This window comes from Pecten maximus, chromosome 7, assembly GCF_902652985.1.
Source record: "Pecten maximus chromosome 7, xPecMax1.1, whole genome shotgun sequence".
Classification (NCBI taxonomy): domain Eukaryota; kingdom Metazoa; phylum Mollusca; class Bivalvia; order Pectinida; family Pectinidae; genus Pecten; species Pecten maximus.
Window position 1 is genome coordinate 27789393 of NC_047021.1, and position 27030 is coordinate 27816422.

Here is a 27030-nt window from a genome sequence, read left to right on the forward strand (position 1 = left end):
GGCGATATTACAGAATGATAGCACTAAAATGACTAACATAAGTGAACACTTGATTGCAGGCTAAGTACGTGATATCACCAATTAAAACTTAATATGTTATCACTTATAATTAGTCGATTAAGTAATATATAACTAAGTTGAATATGTATTGTCATTAAATGGGATCAAATAGCGAAACTGTTCCCTGTATATTACAAAACCATTGACTTAGATGAGATATCTATATGGTTATAGATATATCTAGAACTAGAATTTCGCAGTCACATTTACTCTTTTTTTTTTTTTTACAATTGTTCGGATTTTGGCTTTATATATTTTCAATAGTCACCTTATCATTTTATGTTAAAGTACTATATGGAAAGCCTCACAGTGAATTTCTCCCTATTTTATTGAATTGTCTTGATGATATCAATAGATATACATATAACATTATTATTACTTTTTGACTCTGTGAGCGCGGCGCTGCTCTGGCGGAGAGTAGAAATTTTGTCGTTCGGGTTATCTCCCTTCACTCCGTTCTCCAATTTGTTCGGTAAGAAAAACTGAAGGCACATAGCATAACGACAAGTCAACAATTCATCGATTGGTGAAGATGTGACATGTAGCGGAGCCTAAAACAGGTAACTAGGGGCATTTTCGTGGTAATGTATATCAGTAAGATAGTGCTGAAATGATTTATGAGTGATTCCTCGTACAACCTGTCTGCAGTGTACGACATTTAACTAGTAAATCATGTCTTGTTCGTAAACGTTAATGGTTCACAAACCAGTGATACTGATAGTGGCAAGTAGGCCTACATGTATGTGTATACCTACATGCACATGTACATGGATTTTAACCATTGTGTCAGGACATCCAGTTAACCCTTGGTTTTGAGCCCTTTCAGAAGTCAGATCACCATTTCTCAGAAATTTGAAGGGTCAACAGCCAGTACAATGTACATGTCAAATAGACCTACAGCTGTGCATGTACATGTATGTCCCTTCAATCCCAAGAGTATAAATATCATTTTGAGAAGTCAAAAACGCTGTCTGGAAGCACTGTGTATCTCACATTACAATGACTCCTTAATTATTAGCTCACCTGGACCGAAGGTCCGGTGAGCTTATGCCATGGTGCAGCGTCCGTCGTCCGTCGTCCGGCGTCGGTCGTCCGTCGTCCGTCCGTCAACATTTGCTTCAAATCGCTACTAGTCATAAAGTTCTTATTGGATTTTGACCAAATTTGAGCAGAAACATCCTTGGCAGAAGGGGATCAGATTTTGCATAAATGGTGACTCTGACCCCCAAGGGGCCTGAGGGGCGGGGCCCAATAGGGGAAATTGAGGCAATTCCTTTAAATCGCTACTAGTCATAAAGTTATGAATGGATTTGAACCCAATTTGGTCAGAAACATCCTTTGGGGAAGGGGAACAGATTTTGCATAAATGGTGACTCTGACCCCCAAGGGGCCAAAGGGGCGGGGCCTAATGGGGAAATAGAGGTAATTCCTTCAAATCGCTACTAGTCATAAAGTTATGAATGGATTTGAACCCGATTTGGTCAGAAACATCCTTTGTGGAAGGGGAACAGATTTTGCATAAATGGTTACTCTGACCCCCAAGGGGCAAAAGGGGCGGGGCCTAATGGGGAAATAGAGGTAATTCCTTCAAATCGCTACTTGTCATAAAGTTATGAATGGATTTGAACCCAATTTGGTCAGAAACATCCTTTGGGGAAGGGGATCAGATTTTGCATAAATGGTGACTTTGACCCCAAAGGGGCCTGAGGGGCAGGGCACAATAGGGGAAATTAAGGCAATTCCTTTAAATCGCTACTAGTCATAAAGTTATGAATGGATTTGAACCCAATTTGGTCAGAAACATCCTTTGGGGAAGGGGAACAGATATTGCATAAATGGTGACTCTGACCCCCAAGGGGCCAAAGGGGCGGGGCCTAATGGGGAAATAGAGGTAATTTCTTCAAATCGCTACTAGTCATAAAGTTATGAATGGATTTGAACCCAATTTGGTCAGAAACATCCTTCGGGGAAGGGGATCAGATTTTGCATAAATGGTGACTCTGACCCCCAAGGGGCCTGAGGGGCAGGGCCCAATAGGGGAAATTAAGGCAATTCCTTTAAATCGCTACTAGTCATAAAGTTATGAATGGATTTGAACCCAATTTGGTCAGAAACATCCTTTGGGGAAGGGGAACAGATTTTGCATAAATGGTGACTCTGACCCCCAAGGGGCCAAAGGGGCGGGGCCTAATGGAGAAATAGAGGTAATTCCTTCAAATCGCTACTAGTCATAAAGTTATGAATGGATTTGAACCCAATTTGGTCAGAAACATCCTTTGGGGAAGGGGAACAGATTTTGCATAAATGGTTACTCTGACCCCCAAGGGGCCAAAGGGGTGGGGCCTAATGGGGAAATAGAGGTAATTCCTTCAAATCGCTACTAGTCATAAAGTTATGAATGGATTTGAACCCAATTTGGTCAGAAACATCCTTTGGGGAAGGGGAACAGATTTTGCATAAATGGTGACTCTGACCCCCAAGGGGCCAAAGGGGCGGGGCCTAATGGGGAAATAGAGGTAATTCCTTCAAATCGCTACTAGTCATAAAGTTATGAATGGATTTGAACCCAATTTGGTCAGAAACATCCTTTGGGGAAAGGGGAACAGATTTTGCATAAATGGTGACTCTGACCCCCAAGGGGCCTGAGGGGCGGGGGCCCAATAGGGGAAATTGAGGCAATTCCTTTAAATCGCTACTAGTCATAAAGTTATGAATGGATTTGAGCCCAATTTGGTCAGAAACATCCTTTGGGGATGGGGAATAGATTTTGCATAAATGGTGACTCTGACCCCCAAGGGGCCAAAGGGGCGGGGCCTAATGGGGAAATAGAGGTAATTTATAAATGCATGTTGTAAACTCAGAGAGTCTGGACTTCATTATTTCTTTAAAGCAGTTGGGATCCCCCTGCTATAACCATAAATAGCATTGTTTGAGGTTAACAAACAAAAGGAATTGAACATGAACATTATTTTGACATTTGGTCAAATCCAACCAGGTGAGCGATACAGGCCCCATGGGCCTCTTGTTAATTTTAAATTTGGAAAAAGAGGCGACTGTTTTACACCCACCAATAGGATTGTCCTGATACACCTCAACTCAATTGACAATGAATGACCTGCTGTGTTCAGTGCTACACGTGTTTATGTTTGGATTTCAGAAGATATCAATGTATATTATATGTACACTAATTTGTAATATATTCGAGAGAGTACATTTACTGCATTTGCATTAATTAACGACTGGTAGGCTTAATTACTAGTACTTTTAATTTTAATTTTAGCGCTAATTGATCATGGAACAATACACAATCTTGGGTAGGATTGGAGAAGGTGCCCATGGTATTGTCTTAAAGGCGAAGCATGTAGAGGTGAGTTTACCATCCAAGTTATCTTAACATTTAAATTATAGCTTTCATACTGTATGTTTTTTTTATTTGTCTGAGATTGGTCATGTGTATACAATCATACATGTATAATATATGTAAGCATTATGGCTAAATATATACATGTATAATGGTGTTGTTCTTACGGTATATGTTGATGACTTATGGATACAATGCATAATGTTGACTTAATGCTTTCCTAAACTTTATTATTTTGCTAGCCAACCAGCTATGCTTTCAAAGCTACAGAAACATCTTTGACAAAAATTTATTGTAATAATTATGATTTCAATATATTTTTTCACAGAGCGGTGAAGTTGTTGCCCTCAAAAAGGTTCCCCTACGGAAACTAGATGATGGCATCCCTACTACAGCTCTTAGGTATTATTAATGTACTACTGGTACATAATGTACACATCAAGAGTTATTGAGAAAAAAAACAAACATAAATTTTAGTTAGTTACATTGTACAATGTGTTTACTCAGTAAATAAGCCATTGTTGAGATCATGTTTTGTAAAACTGTTTTACTTCATTGACATGTTGTCAGTTATTACCAGCAAAGATTGTATTGTTGTTACACATATTGTCACATTGTGAAATAGTTAATTGGTAAAATAGTTTAAGTACTACACCACATAACAAAGAAATTGAAACTGAAAGTAAATTATCCTGATATAGGTAACATGTAAAGATGTCTCCCTTAATAACCATAGCTGTTGATAGGACATTAAACAATACTAAACCAAACTAAACCTTGTTAAGATGTTGGAGAGGTTAGTATAATAACAAAAGTAATGACATGATTAATTTCTGTTGAAAAAAAAATTAATGTGGCTACATTTTGTTTTGTTTTGAATTTTCAGGGAAATAAAAGCTTTACAAGAAATTGAAGAAAACCCTTATGTATGTATATTGTTATGAGGAAACTAAAATTTGAATGAATGTATGTAGAGTTAACTGTATTTAAGAACTTTTGGGCTTTCCTTTATTCATTGACATATTTTATTCTGTCAAAGAACATGATATTCCATAGCTGCGATAATGTAGCTCTGGACGACGGACGGACAATTTCTGACAGATGGTCGTCATCAGACGGAAAGCAGTGTAGGCAGGGTATGAATATTCGTTCTAGATATTCCAGGGTGAATAAAACACATTTCAGCATATCAAATAAACTTTAATGCACACCCAAGCGTCAATGATAATCTAGAGAATTCCAAATGATACTTTTAAAAGATGACTTCTGGTTCTGAGATTTACTTCCTAAAAGTTAGATTGATATATAATGCTATGAATTTACAGTATTTTGCTGGTAGGGGTTGTCAATCATGTTTGTGTAGCCATCAATCAAAACAGGTTTATCCCGTAATGTTTCATTCTATAACCAGCTGTACAAATGAGTACCAGTTTGTCTTTAAGAGAAAATCAGCAATTTGAGTCTCTGACCTTATAAATATTATTTTTCCTACACAAACATTAAAAATATTGATTATTTCTCTGTTTCATGTATGAAGAATTGATTATAGTTTGGACTTGTGTCTATTAAAAGGTGGTGAACCTTCGCGAAGTGTTCCCCCATGGCAGTAGTCTGGTACTTGTGTTTGAGTACATGTTGTCTGACCTCTCGGAGGTCATAAAAAATTCAGACCACCCACTGTCTGAGGCCCAGGTCAAGTCCTACATGTTGATGCTGTTGAAAGGTGTTGCATTCTCACATGAAAACAACATAATGCATAGAGTAAGTCAAAACATAAGTACAGATATCCAATCAGATATTGTTTCATATAATGTTATGAATTACTCATCCAATCAGATATTGTTTCATATAATGTTATGAATTACTCATCCAATCAGATATTGTTTCATATAATGCTATGAATTACTTATCCAATCAGATATTGTTTCATATGTTCCTGTGAATAATCAAAGAATTAAGACTATGTTAGTTCTCAGAATATACTTTTATTTTAAAATTTAAAATGTCTGATTAATCAATGACAGCCATCTGAACTTTTAGTCATACTTGATGAGTCTTACTGTAACATTGAAAATGAAATTACTGATTTTTGTTACTTTTAACAGGATCTGAAGCCAGCAAACTTGTTGATAAGCTCAACTGGTCATCTGAAAATCGCTGATTTTGGACTTGCCAGAGTGTTCCAAAACAAGGGTGACCGACAATACAGTCACCAGGTAGCCACAAGGTAGGGACAGTGACAGGTAAAACACTTCTAGTAGGTTGTCACAGGTGTGATGATGACAACTCTAACGTTAAACTCCTATCTGGATAATTATCATTATAGCTGACAGATCTTCATTTATACCAAATACACAACTTCTACACAAAATTAATGCAGATTGAATATTATTATTATTATTTCAAAAATTGAAATATAAGCTTGGTTGTCCATTGACAGATGGTACCGTGCCCCAGAACTTCTGTACGGAGCCAGGAAGTATGATGAGGGTGTTGATATTTGGTGAGTACAAATCAGCTTCCTTGAGACTAGTACCAATTTCCAATGTTTTATATCAGATATATATGAAAATAAAAAGTGAAGACAATAAGATCTGGATAGCTGTACATTCTATACATATTCCTTTTAGTTGCATGCCCTCCTGTGTTGTACTATAGGTATGTAAAATCATTCGAGTGTTGTAGTTTCATTCAAAAAGTTTTTTTCTAAATTTCATTTTCAATGTTATTTTGTATTAAAGGGCTGTTGGATGCATATTTGGAGAACTACTAAACAACTCACCACTTTTCCCTGTAAGTAAAAGAAATGCTTATTAATGATCATCCAGACATCAAAGTGTTTTATATAACAGGTGATAACACAATAAGACAGGTGTATTTCATCATGTAACATAGTAACTGTGTCAATGAAAAGTCAGTTTTTGAAAGATACATTTTTTCTAATAGGGCATCCAATTTGCCATCCTGATGTATATCTATCTGAATTTAAATTACATGATCATGAATGGTAGACTAAATATGAGATTGTTATAGAATAAGTTTGTATGACTACCTTGATAACAGGGAGAAAATGACATAGAACAGCTGTGCTGTGTATTGAGAGTGCTGGGAACACCTAACGAGAGCATATGGCCTGTAAGTATCTTCTCATGATTTATATTCAAACAATTGAATCACACAACAGAAGATGTTTAAAATTGTATTTCAGTGATGTCCTTTTTATACTCAAGTCAATGACAATGAAAAGAAGCAAAACAAAACAAATTTTTTATGGCTCTTTAGTAATATCTCATATCACGTAACTCTGCTAATTGATTAATTGATTGACTCCCACTGATCATGATTGTTCACTTTCATACATACCAAATAACCATTCTGGCATACTTTACTTCAAAGAGGCTATTACCTGGTGCTGATAGTGTTTATCTATTTTCAGTTTGTCCTGCGACTTTTTGTTGAAAAAACTACAGATTTTTTTTTGATCATGACAAAATGTATTTCTAATATCAATCATTACAAAATTGTGATAGAAAAGTTAACATTTGTGTTTTTGTATTATAGGGAATCTCCGAGCTACCAGATTATAACAAGATCACATTCCCGGATAATCAGCCTATTCCACTGGAAGAGATAGTCCCAGATGCTACCCATGAAGCTCTCAGCTTACTAAAAAAACTCTTAGTGTATCCAACAAAGTCAAGGATTTCAGCGAAGGATGCCTTGTTACATCCGTACTTTTTCAGTGAGCCCCTCCCTGCTCATCACTCAGAGTTGCCAATTCCTCAACGCAGTAAGAGGGGACTACCTCGTCGACAACAGACTCATGAATATAACATTGATCTTCCCTTAGAGAAAAGCTTGATAGATCCTGACCTGCTAGCCCCATATGTTGTTAAGTTTAAATAGAGAAATTCTGCAGTAAGAAGAGATATGGTTTTATATGGTGGTGCGATATAATAATCTGCATTGTACATGTAGCAGATTCATGCCTGTCCATGTTACCAGGTATATATAATGCAGAAAATAAGTTACTCTGCAAATCGTCTTACATCTGAGTGAACTATCAACACCATTCACATGGATGAGTCATATATAGCCTGGAAAATTTGGCATCTGAATTAGAATACAAAGCATGTATCTCCCTTGTTTCACATGTGAGATAATATGAAGTGTGACATCTGAATAAGATTATCTCCCCTGTTTCACATATAGAAAGATGGGGCGAACTTGATTCTGGCTTGCCGTTCTTGCCGTTTATCGGTTTTGAGCTTGCCGTCGGCACGTACATTCAAGCAAAGCGGCACAGTTGCACTTTGGCCGACATAGACCAAAACATATTTATTTTTATTTATTTTATATATTCATATATGAATAGACATACTGTATTTCAAAGGCATTGTAAACATCGAACGCTGCAGCATATTCAAAATCAACTTATTTTGCAGTATATGTATGACTAAGATAGCATGACAGGCTCAAAACAAGTTGAAATTCTTTAATTTCTCACTTAATCTAATCTTTCGGTTGAACACAACGCCATCTTGTTTGCCAGTGTGCCGGTGCTTTCAAACCGGCAGGAATTTTCGTCGATTGGCACGTGCCGAAATTGCGCGCGCATATTCGGGACACAATCAAGTAATTTTGCCCCCTTGCCGCCTTGCCACCGGCACGTCAGAATCAAGTTCGCCCATGGATTGTGACATCTGAATAAGATTATCTCCCCTGTTTCACATATAGAAAGATGGAGTGTGACATCTAAATTAGATTATCTTCCCTGTTTCATATATAAATTGGTGGAGTGTGACATCTGAATAAGATTATCTCCCCCGTTTCACATATAAAATGCAGAGTTTGATCTCTGAACAAGATTATCTTCCATATTAACAAAGATATAACAAGTATGGATATCTTCAATTCTCCACTTGATTGATAGCACTCTGCACATGTATTATGCTATAGTCATAAAGATAATCATCACATTTATGGATGTAGTATCAACAGTAAGATAATTTAAGCTTTGATTTGTATAAGTCTTGAATATGTAACTAGGTTGAATGTTTGTGATATAATTTGTACTTCATTACTCAGAAATACACCGGAAAGTGACTTTGGTACGACTACAACTACATGTATGTTTGACATCATTGAATCATTTTCATTTCATCTCAAAATCCGTCCAAAGAAATAAATACAAATGTAAATTTCAATTAATTTAGTTTTACTGTCTGATTTCAATATTAGAAAATCTAATACACAGAATTTGTACAATTTATATCACTTCTAGTATGAATACAGACATAATATGATATATAATATTCTATCAGTGTTTTTAACAATTATATGGTCATTAATATGGTACATAAGTGTAATCCATGTAAACAAATACATACACAATGATACCAACACCCCAGTGTATAATACTATAGTAGGAACATGTACGTCTCAGATTGTACTTCATTGGTTGTTCTTATAATGATTTCAGATGATATATAGAAAGCCATGGAATTCAAGAGGGTTTACATTAAATACTTTGTAAGCTAATGGGAAAGGGGTTAGTGTGAACTGGGGTTGTATGCATGTTTAATAAGTTATTTACTGTTTCATTCCAGTCTATAGCAGATCAAATGTAACAAGAAATATTTTAAAAAAAGATAAACGGCATAGTTTTAATGCTGGTGGTTATAATGTAAAACTGCTGGTGAAATAAATTAACGAACTAATTAATAAATGCGCAGTTTCAGCACGGATAACAAAAGTATATCAGTTTGAATCATCTTTGGTGATAATAAGACTTCATTTGAATCAGGAATATAATTTTATTAATGGGTCATTTGAAAAGATACATCCATTTATTCAGCTTGCATTCAATCTTAACTTTGTTTCGTTTTTTAATTCATATCTGCATTTTGCATTTACCGCTACATTGACCAATCACATACTTCATCTTGAACAGTAACGCCACCTGTCGCGTCATATCCGGGTCAAAACGAATGTTATACGGCTATTCCGAAAAATATAATTTGGGATCACATGGAGAACGTAACCGATTGATGAAGCATGAAGAGACAGCCCTGGGAACATGGGTGATACATATGAATTAAATATATAGCCATGGAAGTGGAGTGTTAACCTGGGAGTAGAGATGATACAAAGTTGAACCTGGGAGTCGGAGATTTCCTTGGGAGTATGGGTGATACGAAGTTGATCCTGGGAGTTGGAACATTTCCTTGGGAGTACGGATGATACAAAGTTGACCCTAGGAGTATGATATTTCTTCGGGAGTAACTTAAGGGTGATACAAAGTTGACCCTGGGAGTCGGAGATTTCCTTGGGAGTAGGGGTGATACAAAGGTGACCCTCGGAGTAGGAGATTACCTTGGGAGTAGGGGTGATACAAAGGTGACCCTCGGAGTAGGAGATTACCTTGGGAGTAGGGGTGATATAAAATTGACCCCTAGGAGTAGTGATGTCCATGTAAACACGTTAAGTGTACAGTTTATACTTTTCGTACACTAAAGTTCAATTCTACACCCGTGGACAGTAATACGTTATATATGACACATGCATTTGACCGTGGAAACAATACTGTGACATGGTATATAAATGACGTCATTGGCGCCAAGAGTTTGGTAATCAAATTGTTATCATTGTAGATATAACCGACATAGTTTGGTAGGTAAACATTTTTGCGCAATGCTATGTTCGCCTGTACAGCTCTGTCATTTACAAGAACTACTTGAAGGCGGGTCAATGCTTAAATAAACTTCAAAATGAAAGTTACATGAGTGTAAGATTCTCCAAATGTAATATATAGAGTTTGGAATGATCATAGGAACGTGTCGTGGGGATGTCGTGATATAATGCGACCTATATATAGAGGCGTGTCCAGAGATGTTTGGTATACAAGTCGTGATAAACTTATCTGTTGATGATACGACAGGAATGCGATGCTGTGTTTGAACCTTTTACTGGACGAGCTCAGACTTCCTGTTAATGAGAGTAATCAGCTGATAACACCAGACAGGCGGGTGTATAATTTGTATTCGTGGTTCCTCCTACCGGATGATATCCACCACGGAGTCCCCCGAGACAAACGAGCGGGTCCAGCAAACTGTCAATGTTTTACCTGTATTTGAGTGACTTTGTTTAACTTTTACCTTTTTAATTGTTAATTCTTAATCATTTCGATGAAGTTGGTATATCGTGATCGTGTTGAATTCCTAGCACAGTAACATGGATGTGTTGAAGGTCTTGGTATTTTATATTGGTGTTTTACCTGCATTAGTGTAATGGTATGGGATTCACGTTTAGCTGTAGGTCCAGTTTTAACACGTTCTTTAAATTAAGGGAATTCCTTAATCTACAAAGTGTCCATAGGAAAGTTTGGTTGGAGTTAGATAGAAACATTGGGTAGTAGACTTTCCTTAATAGATAAAGTTAAGTTCTTAAATCGAAGAGCTTTCACTGGAGATAATAAAGTATTAAGATAATATATAGTAATAAGAAGTATTGAGAAAATAAATGAATAAATAAATAAAAGCGAAGAAAAAGATGGAAAGGGGGAAACACTTCAGATCACAGTGTCTGCCAATGTACGTATGAGCCTACGTAACGAACTGTTTGATTGTTGATACTATACAATACCATACGTCCCATGTTTTACCTGTATTGGTGCCTTGGCAGTAGAGATAGATGACGCCTGATTACATTCCGGTAATGATGGCAATAGTTTACCCATTTTAATCATTCAGGCTCCTCCTGTGTTTGTCACCGATATCTCCCGTGTACAGATACCCTGGCGGTGTGGGGTGATACAGGTATCTACCGTGTACAGACACCCTGGCGGTGTGGGGTGATACAGGTACCCAGAGTTCAGGGATAGGGGATTTATATGTGTGAAATAGTGCTTTTTTAACAGTCCTTTATTTCTGTTGATAGTTTGTCTGCATCTTGGATCAAACCCGATCAGGTATACAAATATTTGGTTTGTTCAATTTAAACTCTCTTCAAAACCGGATTGAATTTGTGTGTGATACAGACAAGCGTTCTTTGATTAAGTATATTGATGGAACCCCGGTCTTGTAGACCAGACACATGGGTAGGCTTTCCTCGGGAAGTATCCGGTTTTTGTTTGTCTGCTAATGCCTGGTATTTGTAAACCCTGAAATAACCAGACATGGATTCGGTATTTCTTGTACTTGACCCACAGGGGTATGTCTAGTCTTATATTAAAGAATAGCCAGAAATACCTAGACATGCCCCTGTGCTTGACTGTAATGAATAACACTGACCTTACGAAGAAGAGTTCCTTTATTTAAAAACAATTTAATGGGAAGTAATAAATAGTAAATTGAGAGAAAACATGCATTATTTGTTACACAACGATACTTTTGACATTATTTAGTTTGTTGTACAGGTCCAGCTGAGTTCATACAAAAGTCTGTTCTTCCTGCACACAAACTCTTCGTCACTTCCGCCGTTCACAAGCTGTATGAACTGCAACTTCCGTTTGTAACGTACAGCTGCTTCCGGGACGTTTGATCTACGGGACATAGTCCGGTACTGATGGTGCGCCCCTTCATGCATACCATGTACCAAGGTGAGCCAGCTCGGGTCGCGTGTGGGTACATTCCGTCATTCAACGTCTCGCAACTCGGGAACCGGATGTCACAGGGAATGCAGTGGGCCACGGGACACTTGTTCTGACGGTATCCGCCTATACAGAACAGGAAATACGTCATAACATTAATTTGATAAATGAACTTCCGGTGTCATGAAATAATGATAGGATTTGATGTCTTTCGTCGTTTACAACAGGCCATGGCTTCATTAATGTTTATAAACCTAAGGACATTCTTTAATTTAATTTTTTCTATGGAAAAGCATTACAGACCCCCTCCCCCTAACCGAATAATGCTTTCTTTTTTGTAAGTTTAAAGTTAATGCTTTCCCTAACTTCAGGAATGTTGAGGGAACCAGGGCCTGAAGGAGTCTAGATTATTTTATGGACAACACACATTAATGATATTTTAATGAAGGACAAAACAGTATTCTTACACAAATACTTGAAAAAGTCATCGAAGTTAACCCAAACAAAAGAAGACTGATTTTTATAACAACTCACATCCGGATTTATGTTCCTGGCGGTATGTACACTGTACGTCCTCAAAGGATTCACATTTCTTGGTTTCGGCTGAGAACAGCTGAGGATAGGAACACTCTTGCATGTTTTGTTCAAAGAAACGGGGGACGGTCTGATAGGTGTGGCTACAGTTGTAGTACAGCTGACATTCCGTGGGGTGGGGGATCACGAGGTCAGGGTTGTGAGCACACGCGGAGGCTATGTCAAGGGTTGTCACAACTGCAAGGGAAGGGAATTAACATATAATTTGTACAATGCAAATTGGTAATAGTTGCAAATGTAATACAGAAAAAATACAACGCTGAGAAGCAAGGGGTTGAAAATCACGTGACATGTTTTTAAAATCAAAACGTGTTTCCTATAGGAGCCCACTCATTTGGGTTTGTCGCTGGATGGTATCATTGTAACCATCCCGAACTCCTCGGAGAATCAACTATTAGCGTACATGTACTTCACGATCGGCGATAATACCCGATGAGTTCAGATGTCATGGTAACTTCCGGAGCTGTTCATTATCATGTGTCTTTAAATTGGTAGTTACGCAAGTGATACTTGATTGTTTTACATGTAGCTCCGATATTGGTAGTTACGGAAGTGAAGGAACGGAGGTGATAATTTGGTGTTAAATATGAAGTTCCGGTACTAGTAGGGCGGGGTTAATACATGTATAAATACCTATACTTCCGGAAGTGATGGAAATGAAAGCGTTGTAAAGACATATGGTTTCGGTATTGGTAGTTATGGAAACGAGAATATGCTCTTTACATGTAAATGTAGTTCCGGTATTGGTAGGGACGGAAGTAGTTCCTGTGTATTTTACAGGAAGTTACGTGATGAGTTGGCAGATAGGATATATTACTTCTGTTTTACATGTGAACTTAGCGATTGCTTTGAAAGCACGTGTCGCCGACTGTGGGTGGGGGTGGGGTTAACACTTACCTGTTTCACACGTAGGTCCGGTGTGGGTTGGCGGACAGGTACAGAAGAAGCCCTTGTCGTCACCGAGTCCCATGCAAGAAGCTCCGTTCTTACAGGGTTTGTTTTCACACGGCTTGTCAGGTTTAACTAAAAATAAATATGATTAGACAAAACTTATGATTAGGTACGAATCTCACAAGTGAAAAATGACTACATCTTGAACATCAGTTATAAATGGAAAGACATTATAATATACAAATGAACTCTATTTCAGAAAAAAAATCATCAGCGAGATGCTAGAAAATGATACAACAATTGGGCATGTAAAGCGCCTGCCAGAGGAAAACAACTGTATTTAAAGTAACTAAAAACATCACAGGGACATACAGTAGTGTATTAGTAACATCACAGGGACATACAGTACTGTATTAATAACATCACAGGGACATACAGTACTGTATTAGTAACATCACAGGGACATACAGTACTGTATTAATAACATCACAGGGACATACAGTACTGTATTAATAACATCACAGGGACATACAATACTGTATTAATTACATCACAGGGACATACAGTACTGTATTAATTACATCACAGGGACATACAGTACTGTATTAATAACAGTACAGGGACATACAATACTGTATTTATAACATCACAGGGACATACAGTACTGTATTAATAACATCACAGGGACATACAGTACTGTATTAATAACATCACAGGGACATACAATACTGTATTAATAACATCACAGGGACATACAGTACTGTATTAATAACATCACAGGGACATACAGTACTGTATTAATAACATCACAGGGACATACAGTACTGTATTAATAACAGTACAGGGACATACAGTACTGTATTAATAACATCACAGGGACATACAATACTGTATTAATAACATCACAGGGACATACAGTACTGTGTTAATAACATCACAGGGACATACAGTACTGTATTAATAACATCACAGGGACATACAGTACTGTATTAATAACAGTACAGGGCCATACAGTACTGTATTAATAACATCACAGGGCCATACAGTACTGTATTAATAACATCACAGGGACATACAATACTGTATTAATTACATCACAGGGACATACAGTACTGTATTAATAACATCACAGGGACATACAGTACTGTATTAATAACATCACAGGGACATACAGTACTGTATTAATAACAGTACAGGGACATACAATACTGTATTAATTACATCACAGGGACATACAGTACTGTATTAATAACAGTACAGGGACATACAGTACTGTATTAATAACATCACAGGGACATACAGTACTGTATTAATAACCGTACAGGGACATACAGTACTGTATTAATAACATCACAGGGACATACAGTACTGTATTAATAACAGTACAGGGACATACAGTACTGTATTAATAACCGTACAGGGACATACAGTACTGTATTAATAACATCACAGGGACATACAGTACTGTATTAATAACAGTACAGGGACATACAGTACTGTATTAATAACCGTACAGGGACATACAGTACTGTAGGTCTGTATTAATAACATCACAGGGACATACAGTACTGTATTAATAACATCACAGGGACATACAGTACTGTATTAATAACACCACAGGGACATACAGTACTGTATTAATAACAGTACAGGGACATACAATACTGTATCAATAACATCACAGGGACATACAGTACTGTATTAATAACATCACAGGGACATACAGTACTGTATTAATAACATCACAGGGACATACAGTACTGTATTAATAACATCACAGGGACATACAGTACTGTATTAATAACAGTACAGGGACATACAATACTGTATCAATAACATCACAGGGACATACAGTACTGTATTAATAACATCACAGGGACATACAATACTGTATTAATAACCGTACAGGGACATAAAGTACTGTATTAATAACATCACAGGGACATACAGTACTGTATTAATAACATCACAGGGACATACAGTACTGTATTAATAACATCACAGGGACATACAGTACTGTATTAATAACATCACAGGGGCATACAGTACTGTATTAATAACAGTACAGGGACATACAATACTGTATTAATAACATCACAGGGACATACAGTACTGTATTAATAACATCACAGGGACATACTGTACTGTATTAATTACATCACATGGACATATATATATATATCTGTATGAAGCTTATGCAAGTATCTGATGATGGTCTGCGGTTAGAATAGCTTTCTGTCTGTTTAACACACGTCAAATTTCAAATGTTACCTGCTATCTTAATCTTAATAATGAGATAGACGCATAATTATTAGGAATCGCGTTATAATGAGATACCGGTAAGTAAAAAAATCCAGATACCGAGATAGCAATAAGTAAAAAAAAAAAATTCCAGACAACGAGAAACCAATAAGTAAAAGTCCAAATAACGAGATACCAATAAGTAAAAAATCCAGACAACGAGATACCAATAAGTAAAAAATCCAGATAACGAGATACCAATAAGTAAAAAATCCAGACAACGAGATACCAATAAGTAAAAAATCCAGATAGCGATATACCAAAAAGTAAAAAATCCTGATAACGATATACCAATAAGTAAAAAATCCAGATAGCGAGATACCAATAAGTAAAAAATCCAGATAGCGAGATATCAATAAGTAAAAAATCCAGATAGCGATATACCAAAAAGTAAAAAATCCTGATAACGATATACATGTACCAATAAGTAAAAAATCCAAATAACGAGATACCAATTAGTAAAAATCCAAATAACGAGATACCAATTAGTAAAAAAATCCAAATAACGAGATACCAATAAGTAAAAAATCCAGACAACGAGAAACCAATTAGTGAAAATCCAAATAACGAGATACCAATAAGTAAAAAATCCAAATAACGAGATACCAATAAGTAAAAATCCAGATAACGATATACCAATAAGTGAAAATCCAAATAACGAGATACTGGTCAAAACAAATATCAATATAACACGTTCATCTTAGATTGACTTCCGTCGTAATAGAATTTTGTATTATAAATGATGAAATGCTTGTCTCGTTCATGGTAAACCAAATGAAGATTTTGGTAGTATTAAAGCTTATTATGTTTATTTTTAGTCAGTTCCTGACGCTAAACCAAGTGGTTACAGTTCTACATCCAACCAATCGACTCCTGGTAACCGGTGTCATTTTAACCTCTCTGAATCTACATACATAATACCTAACAATTCACCATGCATATTGTTTTAATTTGTTAAAAAGATATTTTTCCTGAACCTGTTGAAGCAGATGAGATATTAGGGCACGGTTTGTCTATTGCAATAAAATAGAGGAGCAATGAGACGATAGAGACAAAGATTTCAGAATGGGCAGTGTCTAGTCTCATTAGCAAGTGTACGCGTTTGTAAAGGTGTTTGGCGTTAAATAGTATTTCATTATTATATTTTAAATCGAGACATGTCATACTTTAAATGTAAATTACGTGTAGGGGTATTTTCTGTTAAGAACATGATTGTTTAAAGTTTAAATTCGTTTGAAGAGAAAATAGCCTGAAATACGTATAAATGAAAAAAAAAGAGTTAATTTTACAAGATGGAACCTTACGATATACTCAAAGCATATACATGTAGGTTTAAAGATGAAAACAGTTCAGGAGTAACACATGACTCTATGATTTGTAGCGGGTATTGTAGGATTTATATTAACTAGAAATGCTAATTCTAAATACCCTAAGTGGTCGGGTGGCACTTGCCTTTCACCTATGCGTTAATTTCCCCCCGGGTTCTCCGGTTTCCTCCAAATGTAAAACCCCTTGCGGGCTTCAATCCGGGACAACAAGCGTGATTAATATAAATTGATATAATTTGTTTCGTAATTGTAAAATAAATAAAGTTTACAAATACCGTTATATCGATAACGCGATTTGTATGATTCCCAGGTTTGTCAAAAAACCGAAGTCAACCAGAAACGATACGTCACAATTTGAATTTAATGGCATGTCATTATTTAATGGCCTTTATGTTTGGTACATAAAGGTTGGTCCAATGTACTTATAAAACATCACTTTTAATTACTTTTACTTTCTGTAACTTACTGTAACTGCATCTTCGCTAGCCTTGGCTAGCGAAGATGCTGTAACTGTAACTTTCTGTAACTTACTGCAACTTACTGTAACTGTAACTTACTGTAAAGTGCACATTTAGCGGCAATCGTATTTTAGCGTTTTTCGCACTGGAAGCATTCCGCTAAATTATGATTGTGCTAATTGTAGTTTATCTACATTGGTTTCCATGGCAATCAGTGTTTGTGCGCTAATTCATCATTCCGTTAATATGTTTTAATTAGGTTTATCCTTGCAGTAAACTGGAAGTATTTGAAAATACGTACGATTTATCACATGACTTATTTTGCCCAAAAATAAGATAGTTGCATTCAATTAAAAGGACTGAACAGTATCTGTTTGTTAATGCTATCATGGCCAACTCGTATAGATATTAATGACGTCACATTATACAAAGGTTCCATTATCACTTTCGACCTTGTTTAAAAATGTACGTCAGAGACTCCAGTTATTGGATTATCGGCCACGTGTTTATCATGTATTAGTTAGTATACCCACTCTATGCATTAAAGTGTATCCATGGAGATACAATGGCTGTGGTTCTCTTTGACATTTGATAAATGTTTTACTTCTACCTACCGTTTTACAAATTTTCCCAAACCATCCGTAATTCTTCGTTTAATATAGCATCTTTCTGTCTGTAAAAGGTTTCTAATCCGCTGTGTTGTAATACCATGCTTATTTCACGCGAACTATGAAAATTGGTTAAAAGTGAACAAATTTAGGTATTTTGATCTTATATTAAATATATAACTAGTTTTTTCCGGTACCCTTTGTCATATTATTTGCTCTGTTTAGTAAAATCTATAGAGGATATCTAACAGTGTCTTCAGTAATACCAAATACATTTCACGAGTGGGGCTAATATTTTCATATTTTTCACGAGTGCGCAGCACGAGTGAAAAATATTAAAATATTAGCCACACGAGTGAAATATATTTGGTTTTACCGAAGACACTGTTAGATATTCTGTTTATTACATTTTTTTATCAACGAAAACCCTACCCCGTATGCTAACTAGGCCTACAGCGATAATTTATAAACAAAAAAGTAGTTTCCCCTGTCCAGGTGCTGACATATATGTCGGGCTTTCTGATTGGTCAATTATTTTGGTATTTTCTAATCATTAATTTGATTGGTCAAATCAGCAAAAGTGATATTTTTCACTAGTGAAAAATATCACTTTTATAAAATGAATAATTTTTGATATTTCACTGGTAAAAATGTAATAAATAACTAGTTTTTTTCCGGTACCATTTGACATATCATTTTGCTTTGTTTAGTAGAATCTATTACAATCTGTACTTACATGTGCTGATATCGGTATCACAGTCATCGAACTCGCTGCCTTTCCGTACACACACCTTGTAGCGTTTACTAAAGACGAGACCTTTTGCGGGACATCCTGGCATTTTGATTGCTTTACCCCAAACGCACTGCCACATGGTCTGACATTCTTTGTCCACAAAGGAGTCGAAGTCACTCCGGCATGCAACCTCCTCTGACCAAACATGGCTTCCCATCATCAGCACCAGACCACAAAGTACAAAAGTGTACATGGTTAGATATTTGGCGGCGATATTATAAATTTTGAACCAGATTTCAAGTTAAACCAATATCAGGGGACCTGCTCGATCTCGGGTTTAGCAGCTTCTGGACGATCTGTTCAGTTACTGCTTAGATATACGCCCAAAACTACCAAACTTCATTTGACGTCATCAGACATTACGAAGTCACGTGACGCCAAGGAATCTCCGTTGCCACCAAAAGTTACGGAAGGGGTGCGGACGGGCGACAATAATGATGGCGCTTATCGACCTGGCACCGAGAGACGGTACAGTGTTTGTCCACTGTTATCAAACGACATGACAGAATGTTCCGCAGACTCTGGCAGGCAATGTCAACACCGGCAACGGGAAGTGAGGAACCAAAACAGTTTGGGCTATACTGATGTATCATGGTCCACAATATTTTTAACTGTCTATCTTTGTTGCCGAATAATATTGACAGTCGCTGAGTAAGAAACTGGTGTGTCACACTTGGGGTGTTATATAAACTGTCTTGATGTAAAGGAATGTTTATATTTAGGGCGGAATAAAACTTGTTTCTTTTCTGCTGAATTTATAATGCTTTCACAATAAGTACATGTGTGTAATGTATGTGTGGAAATTCAAGATGTGTTCATTATCAACGACAAAAAACTTCTTTTATGCCATTTTGAAATTTAAGACACTTTGTATATCATTAACTAGTGTTTTTAGTAATAACAAACATGGTTAATAGCTTGTATCTACCTAATATTATCCACACTCGTGAAAAGTATTTATTACTAAAGGAACTAAAATGCATTTCCTATTCTAGTTATAATTTGCAGATTCCATAAAACAAATATCTGTCCACAATCCCATCAAACGATAACAATTATGATATAATCTATGTATTTTTATCAAGTTTTCTGATTGGGGAATTGCACATAGTGAGTTGAGCACTCTTTTCACAGACTTGTTCTGTTAAGGTTTCCGATAATGTTATCTTGATATACTATTAAGTTATACTTTTGATATATTTAACGTTACATATTGTAATCACATTTGATATAAAAATTTCACATACTTTTCTAAATAAATGGTTATGTCATTATAACGTAAGTAAATTTGGGTAAACAAATATTTAAACTGTCGTTGAGTTGGGGGAGGGAAAGGGAGGAGAGGGTGTTGTAGGTACACGGTCGTTTCTAGATCCTTTGGACCGGAGATTAATTCTGCAATGAATATTTATGACTGAAGACTCATCCACCTTTACATGAAATATTCTGGTCAACATTTTCTTCGAAAATCCAACACTAATACCTACTCGTCATAGGACGGACTCTACATTTGTCATAATTAATAATAACTATTGAAAATACATTATGTATGATTAAATTGCTTTTGTCCACATTTAATATTTCAATGTGTTAAAGAGGCTTACCCGCAGACGGACCGGTAAACGGCACATCTCCGATCACTAAATAAACTTCAGTACACGTTTCTATGTGACAAAATTAGAGGCTTTCCGACTTTATTTCCTGAAAACAATTACAGAATATGTATTTAAAAGACGTTTTAAAACTCAACCTGAGAGGGAAATGTATGGAATATAACGGCAAATCTTCTTTGTAAATCGCCGCTGCCTTTGAAGTTATCACTGTGCGGCACTGTGCACGTGCTTGTTTCTTTGATGTGTCAATCAAATTAGACTCCACTTTCTAGCGGGGACTTATTGCGGGTTGCGATTAAATAAATAATATTTAAAAAATGAGGTTTTAATATCACTTTTCAGCGTTTTATAAGGAAAATAAAATGAAAAACTCAACAATTTCAACAATCTGTCATGTGTAAAAAATCTTTTTCTATTAGCCCATTTTTCTGATCTCTCTGCGGGCAAGCCTCTTTAATAAAGTAAGATGTTATTTTAAAGACAATACTTGCATGGTAACAATGTTTATGTAGATATTACATTGTATCTAATCTAATTAAGGTGACGGAAGTACTGTAGTACCACTGCCGGGCAGGAAGAAGAATAGTCAGCTTTGCGCTTGTGTGGATCTGCCCGGGACCGCAAAGACCTTGCTAGATGAGACGGAACATACTCGCTCTAACAGATGAGAAAAATGGAGCCAAATCATCGCTATCGTCGGATGAAGATGTAATGATGGCTGTCACCACGGATTCTAGAGTAGATGGCATAAGTTAAATCATTAATCAAGAGGCCGAGGAGAAACTAGAGTTAGGAATTAAGGCAAGCTCTGGAAGCCAAGATCCTAGAGAAAGTTTAGACAAGGGAGAGAAAAACATCCGCAACATCGGCAAGGTAGTTTGGTCTTAGAATATTGATTGATTTTTCTTCCCAGGAATGAGAATTATCGCCAGTAACGTTTATGAAAGGTTTATTTCAGGGTTATTTTTATTCACACGATAGTCAAGTACATTAAATGTTAGCTTTAAATAATGTGAGATATGCACGTGCCCTTTATTACACAACACCGGAGTGCTGTGATAATTACTGATTATGATAAGGATGTCATTTTCAAAAACAGGATGTTATGTGAACTTTCTTTGTGAATCATTTATTATATGTCATTGTATAGTGCCTCATTCTTTCTGGTAAAACAACTGCACAAGTTGTAATTTAAGGTCGAGTTAACTGTATTTGGCTATTTGTGTTGGTCATTGTTCCGGCTTGTCAGTTTTGTGCGATTCTATCCGTGCGTTCCTTTATCGCGTTCGTACCAGTTGTACCAAATAGAAATGGAACGCAACTTTATCTCAAGTGAGTTCCTAAGACGGCGGCCGTCTCTAGAAAATAAACGCTTCAAACATGAAAAAAAAGATTATTTTTCTTTTTACAATGTATTAGATGTAAAATAAATACCTGAACAGTTCCGTCATATATTAGCACGTATAATTTATACAGTTTCATCACAAATGAAGATTCCTCGTCTCGTTTTTAACAACATGTACGTTACTGTAGTAAGACGAATGAAGCATCACAGTTCCGCCATCTTGGATCAAAGTGGTACGTGTCATGAAACGAACCACGTGAACCGGTTCGGTTCTACTGGTACACCGCATTCCATTACCAGCTGTACAGCAGATTCGTACCGTACAACTGGTACGAACCCGATAAAGGAACGCACGAATACGTGTTTTGTACGTTTGAGGGGTCATCAGGTCATTAGACGTGTTTTGTTATTTACTACTTTAATAAGAACATATCGAAGTATGTTTGTATGTTTTATCATACATAAAAGTAACCTTCACAAAGGTACCATTTTTCGTCAAGCAAAATTGTTAAACATATTTTATTGTCAAGTAAAACGACAATGGAGATTTGTCACACGTTATAACAACTAATGGAACGCCCTCTATCGACATTCATTATAACCAATACAACACGAACCTAGATAATGTCAATAGATTATACACTGGATATAGAGATAGTTTACTGGACTTGATGTAATGATTCGCGTGTCTGAAAATACTAAAGTTTATATTCTCAGCATACAGTTCACTACCATACAATCAAACCATTTACATTAAAATTTATAGTAATTAAACATTGGTATTATGTAAGAGCTCTGAGCAACACAGGATGGTGCTTTTTTATTATTGTTATAGATATATGTTTTTAACGTTCTTTGCATTTTGCATGAGTTGTTTTACCAATGAGTTGTTTTTCTGTAGTTACAAGTAATATAAATGAGTTGTTTTACTGTAGCTCACAAGTAATAGCAATGAGTTGTTTTACTGTAGCTCACAAGTAATATCAATGAGTTGTTTTACTGTAGTTACAAGTAATATCAATGATTGGTTTTACTGTAGTTACAAGTAATATCAATGAGTTGTTTTACTGTAGCTCACAAGTAATATCAATGATTGGTTTTACTGTAGCTCACAAGTGATATCAATGATTGGTTTTACTTTAGTTACAAGTAATATCAACCAGTTGTTTTACTGGAGCTCACAAGTAATATCTATGAGTTGGTTTACTGTAGCTCACAAGTAATATCTATGAGTTGTTTTACTGTAGCTCACAAGTAATATCTATGAGTTGGTTTACTGTAGCTCACAAGTAATAACTATGAGTTGTTTTATTGTAGCTCACAAGTAATATCAATAATTGGTTTTACTGTAGCTCACAAGTAATATCAATGAGTTGTTTTACTGTAACATTCAAGTAATATAAATGAGTTGGTTTACTGTAGCTCACAAGTAATATCAATGAGTTGTTTTACTGTAACATTCAAGTAATATAAATGAGTTGGTTTACTGTAGCTCACAAGTAATATCGGTGAGTTGTTTTACTGTAGCTCAGAAGTAATATAAATGAGTCGGTTTACTGTAGCTCACAAGTAATATCAATAAGTAGTTTTATTGTAGCTCACAAGTAATATCAATGAGTTGTTTTAGTACGCCGGATTATTTATCACACCAATAATACCCGACCACTACATGACCACTACATGTCCAGACTACATGACCACTACATGACCACTATATGACCACCTTGTGCCATCTAGAATATCACCCTTTGTGGATGTTTATTGGGTCTAATGATGATGTCCTCTATTTCTTGTTCTCCTCTGCTGTATTTTAACAGACACAGGCCCAATTCAATTTTTCCCGATGTCCCTTTTGGGTTTTCAACGTTGGATCCTACCATCACTGATGTGTCTTAGCAGGACGAAATAGCTGTATGGCGATTTGTTTTCATTAATTCTGAATGTTATCCGTATCCGTGATCAGTCGTCTGTATGGATGGCCAAATAAACATGGGGATAGCAAAACCGCTTTAATTGACTAGCGAACACGATGATACTTTTATGATATTTTATTTTCAAAAATCAACTGTAAATATATTAAATCTCCTATAAAAGACGAACATTGTAATGTATATGTACGTACTACATGCATTTTACACAAAGTTTAGAGCACATATGATAATATTATTTAATCGTTCACTGATACTCACTAGAACACTGACAAATATCACATTATACTGAAAAAAATAACGTGCTTAAAATATGACAAATAAACTATTATAAATAAAGAAATAATCATAATAATACAAATAAATGGACGTCAAATTTTCAATGCAGCGATTTTGGCATTGCTCTTAACGACTTCCGGGTATACTTCCGGTATGGATTTCTTGTGCCGTCGAATTCGGACTGACTGTTCCTAGACACAACCTTCAGTATGTATTGTTATCACGATAACCAACGATCAGTCTAATCTAAGCATGATAAGAATGATTTAGTCTGGAGGTCAAGCGGATAATAATGTCCATGTTTTTTGTCTAACTGACGCTTCTAGAGGCTGCACTTCCCGTACTTGACAAATGTCTGCTGGGAGGTCTCCTTATCAATCGGACATCTGCCAGTTTCGATCGTGCGTTCTGATCGACATATCATGAATTCAGGGGATCCAACTTTTGTCGCGTGAGCGTGGATCCCATCAGGAAGACCTTCGCAACTCGGATGGGCAAGGTGACACGGGTAGCAGTGGGCGACAGGACATTTATTAGAGTGGTAATTACCTGTAGAAAGCAATAAAGGTTTCATTCAATTTTATTTAAGCTTAAATAATCATAAATCATAGAGGAAATAATTCGTGATTACGGATAAATATTGTTTAAGACACTTATTCTATGAATAAAACACTACTGATACTTACATGCAGATTTGTATTCCGCACGAGTCCCACACGTGACATCTTCAAAAGCCTCACAGGAGAGTGTGCGGTTGGAAAAGAGCTTGGGGTATGTGCACTCTTGCATGTGCTGCTCAAAATAGCGGGGGATGGTCTGATAGGTGTGGCTACAGTTGTAGTAGAGCTGGCATTCTGTGGGGTGGGAGATCACTAGTGACGGGTTGGCAGCACACAACTGTGGCACGGACAGACTCTGGACGACTGCTGTGGAGATTCACAAAAATATACGGAACAGTGTGAATGTTATCATTTGAGGTACATTTTTTTTATATAGTACAGTAGCAGAACGTATTTACACCGGAAATAGGTATCTCAGCGAAAAAAGCTATTAGAACGAAAACAGACGACTTATTTATCGTAGATGCAATGACGTTTGATATTTTAAAATCACGCAAAATAACTTTGAAAAAATAGACCAAAGCACGTTGATTATGTCAGAATAACCTTCTAATAGGACCACTACAAAGCTTAATCGTGTAATATACACTTTACACTTCACTTGTACCGATGTCATTAAAATATATACCGAACTTAACACCGAACGAGGACTAGGTTTCTAGGAGTAGGACACAATGTTAACACTTACCTGTTTCACACGTAGGTCCGGTGTGGGTTGGCGGACAGTTACAGAAGAAGAAGGACTTGTCGTCCTCGAGACTTGTACAGGTAGCACCGTTCTTACACAAATCGTCTCTACACACGTCATCTTTGTCATCCTGAACTATAAGGAGAAAAGAAGACAGCGATGAGGTGAAAGGTGTAGCATGATAAAGCAGCGACTATGTGTAGTATTGGTACATAAAGCCTCGACATTGTACATAAATACAGATGCAACGACTTGCATAGAAGTTCCCTCTTTACTCTAGTCTCCCCCAATCTAAAACTTGTACGTGTTAGCTCAGTTCTCACGGTAAGTGCAGACTCCCACAGAGACACGTTAAATAAGAGCAGAATTAGAATGTCTTACCAGTAAGGGTTTTCCTACAATCGTCGTATTCGCTGTTTTCACGGACGCACACCTTGTACTTCCGGTTAAACACCTGGCCGGACGGACAGGATGGCATAAGCAAGGGCATACCACCGATGCATTGGTACAATGAACGACAGTCGGGAGACACAACCAAGTCAAACGAATTGCGGCATTTGGGTTCGAATCCATGCACCGCTGAAATCGCTACTACAAGTACAACGATGATGGTGTTCATTGTCAGTGATGTTTCCTTGTTGATAATTATTTGGGTCTGGTGTAGATTTTACTGTTCGTTCTCCAAACCTTGACGCCAGATTAAGGTTGGTTATGATTTTCAATGATTCGGTTTAGCTTATATATTGTGCAGTTTGTACCTGATGTGACGTCACACACCGGATATGTACACCACGTGACCAACCCCCGGATCCCTACTAACAAATCGGCACTTGTGTAGGTTATGACCGCAGTGTTTATAGGCCCATAAATTAATAGTAATTCAATAAAGACATAATAATAGATGACGTCACCGCCAATTTAGATATTGAAATCCTAACACTCGGAAAAATTAACATACATTTTATCCGTTTGAAAAAGGTAAAATTGCATTATTTTATTCTGAAGAATACTTTAATATAGAAAATAAAAATGTATATTATTATGTGATGGGCGTGTTCTATATTGATAGTGGACAACTGTATGAAGACGTTTCCGACAATAATTAATGTCTCTACTCCACTGTATTCATAATAAGGCAGGGCTGACTCATACACTGATTGACACACTAGCAGTAAGTATAATTAACTAACCAGGTGAACACATGTATAACGCCGCGTGGTTAAATTTAGGCATGTGGTTTAGTGTGGGATGTCTACAATATAAACTACCACAAACTGAATGATGAAGCAATACAAGATTTGGTACAAAGTCCATCATTGTCTGTTTATATAACACCCGCGTCACCCCCGCCCGCCTGGGAACTCCAGAATGTACTACAACCCTCGCATTGCGGGCGAACCTCGTTGTTTCTCAATTAAGGGCGTATTTAAAAAGTAACAAACACAATCATTATTTAATGATTAAATACATCCACGCTGAAGACTGTTTCTAAACTGCATTCTAAGCCCGTGAATAACTCCTTGTCGTCAGTAAACAATGTCTTTCGAAACACCTACCATTTATCGTTATACCG

At 36.6% G+C, this 27030-nt stretch overlaps 2 protein-coding genes across 2 annotated transcripts; one reads left to right on the forward strand and one right to left on the reverse strand.

The window, feature by feature from the left end:
* Positions 1-421: 421 nt before the first annotated feature.
* On the forward strand, positions 422-8632 carry LOC117330445 (cyclin-dependent kinase 20-like). The gene is made up of 10 exons (XM_033888727.1): positions 422-620; positions 3341-3427; positions 3750-3823; positions 4308-4347; positions 4994-5182; positions 5527-5648; positions 5862-5924; positions 6163-6214; positions 6485-6556; positions 6983-8632. The coding sequence occupies exons 2-10, from the start codon at positions 3353-3355 to the stop codon at positions 7325-7327; spliced, it is 1032 nt and encodes a 343-aa protein (XP_033744618.1). The 5' UTR covers positions 422-620; positions 3341-3352; the 3' UTR covers positions 7328-8632.
* Positions 8633-11730: 3098 nt separating this feature from the next.
* On the reverse strand, positions 11731-26174 carry LOC117331157 (neurogenic locus notch homolog protein 1-like). Its single transcript, XM_033889754.1, has 8 exons — positions 25839-26174; positions 25458-25592; positions 24836-25075; positions 24475-24698; positions 18928-19225; positions 13503-13628; positions 12546-12782; positions 11731-12137 (listed from the first exon to the last, which is right to left on the reverse strand). The coding sequence occupies exons 1-8, from the start codon at positions 26074-26076 to the stop codon at positions 11902-11904; spliced, it is 1734 nt and encodes a 577-aa protein (XP_033745645.1). The 5' UTR covers positions 26077-26174; the 3' UTR covers positions 11731-11901.
* Positions 26175-27030: the final 856 nt, after the last annotated feature.

Bases quoted from the DNA above. Each gene is read 5' to 3' on its own strand.
- LOC117330445 (XM_033888727.1), top strand. From the start codon at position 3,353: ATGGAACAATACACAATCTTGGGTAGGATTGGAGAAGGTGCCCATGGT. The intron at 3,428-3,749 runs GTGAGTTTACCA...ATTTTTTCACAG, and splicing joins TAAAGGCGAAGCATGTAGAG to AGCGGTGAAGTTGTTGCCCT. The intron at 4,348-4,993 runs GTATGTATATTG...GTCTATTAAAAG, and splicing joins AAATTGAAGAAAACCCTTAT to GTGGTGAACCTTCGCGAAGT.
- LOC117331157 (XM_033889754.1), bottom strand. From the start codon at position 26,076: ATGAACACCATCATCGTTGTACTTGTAGTAGCGATTTCAGCGGTGCAT. The intron at 25,076-25,457 runs GTAAGTGTTAAC...GAATCTCCACAG, and splicing joins CGGACCTACGTGTGAAACAG to CAGTCGTCCAGAGTCTGTCC. The intron at 19,226-24,474 runs TAGAAGCGTCAG...ATATTGGTTTAA, and splicing joins AGTACGGGAAGTGCAGCCTC to CTTGAAATCTGGTTCAAAAT.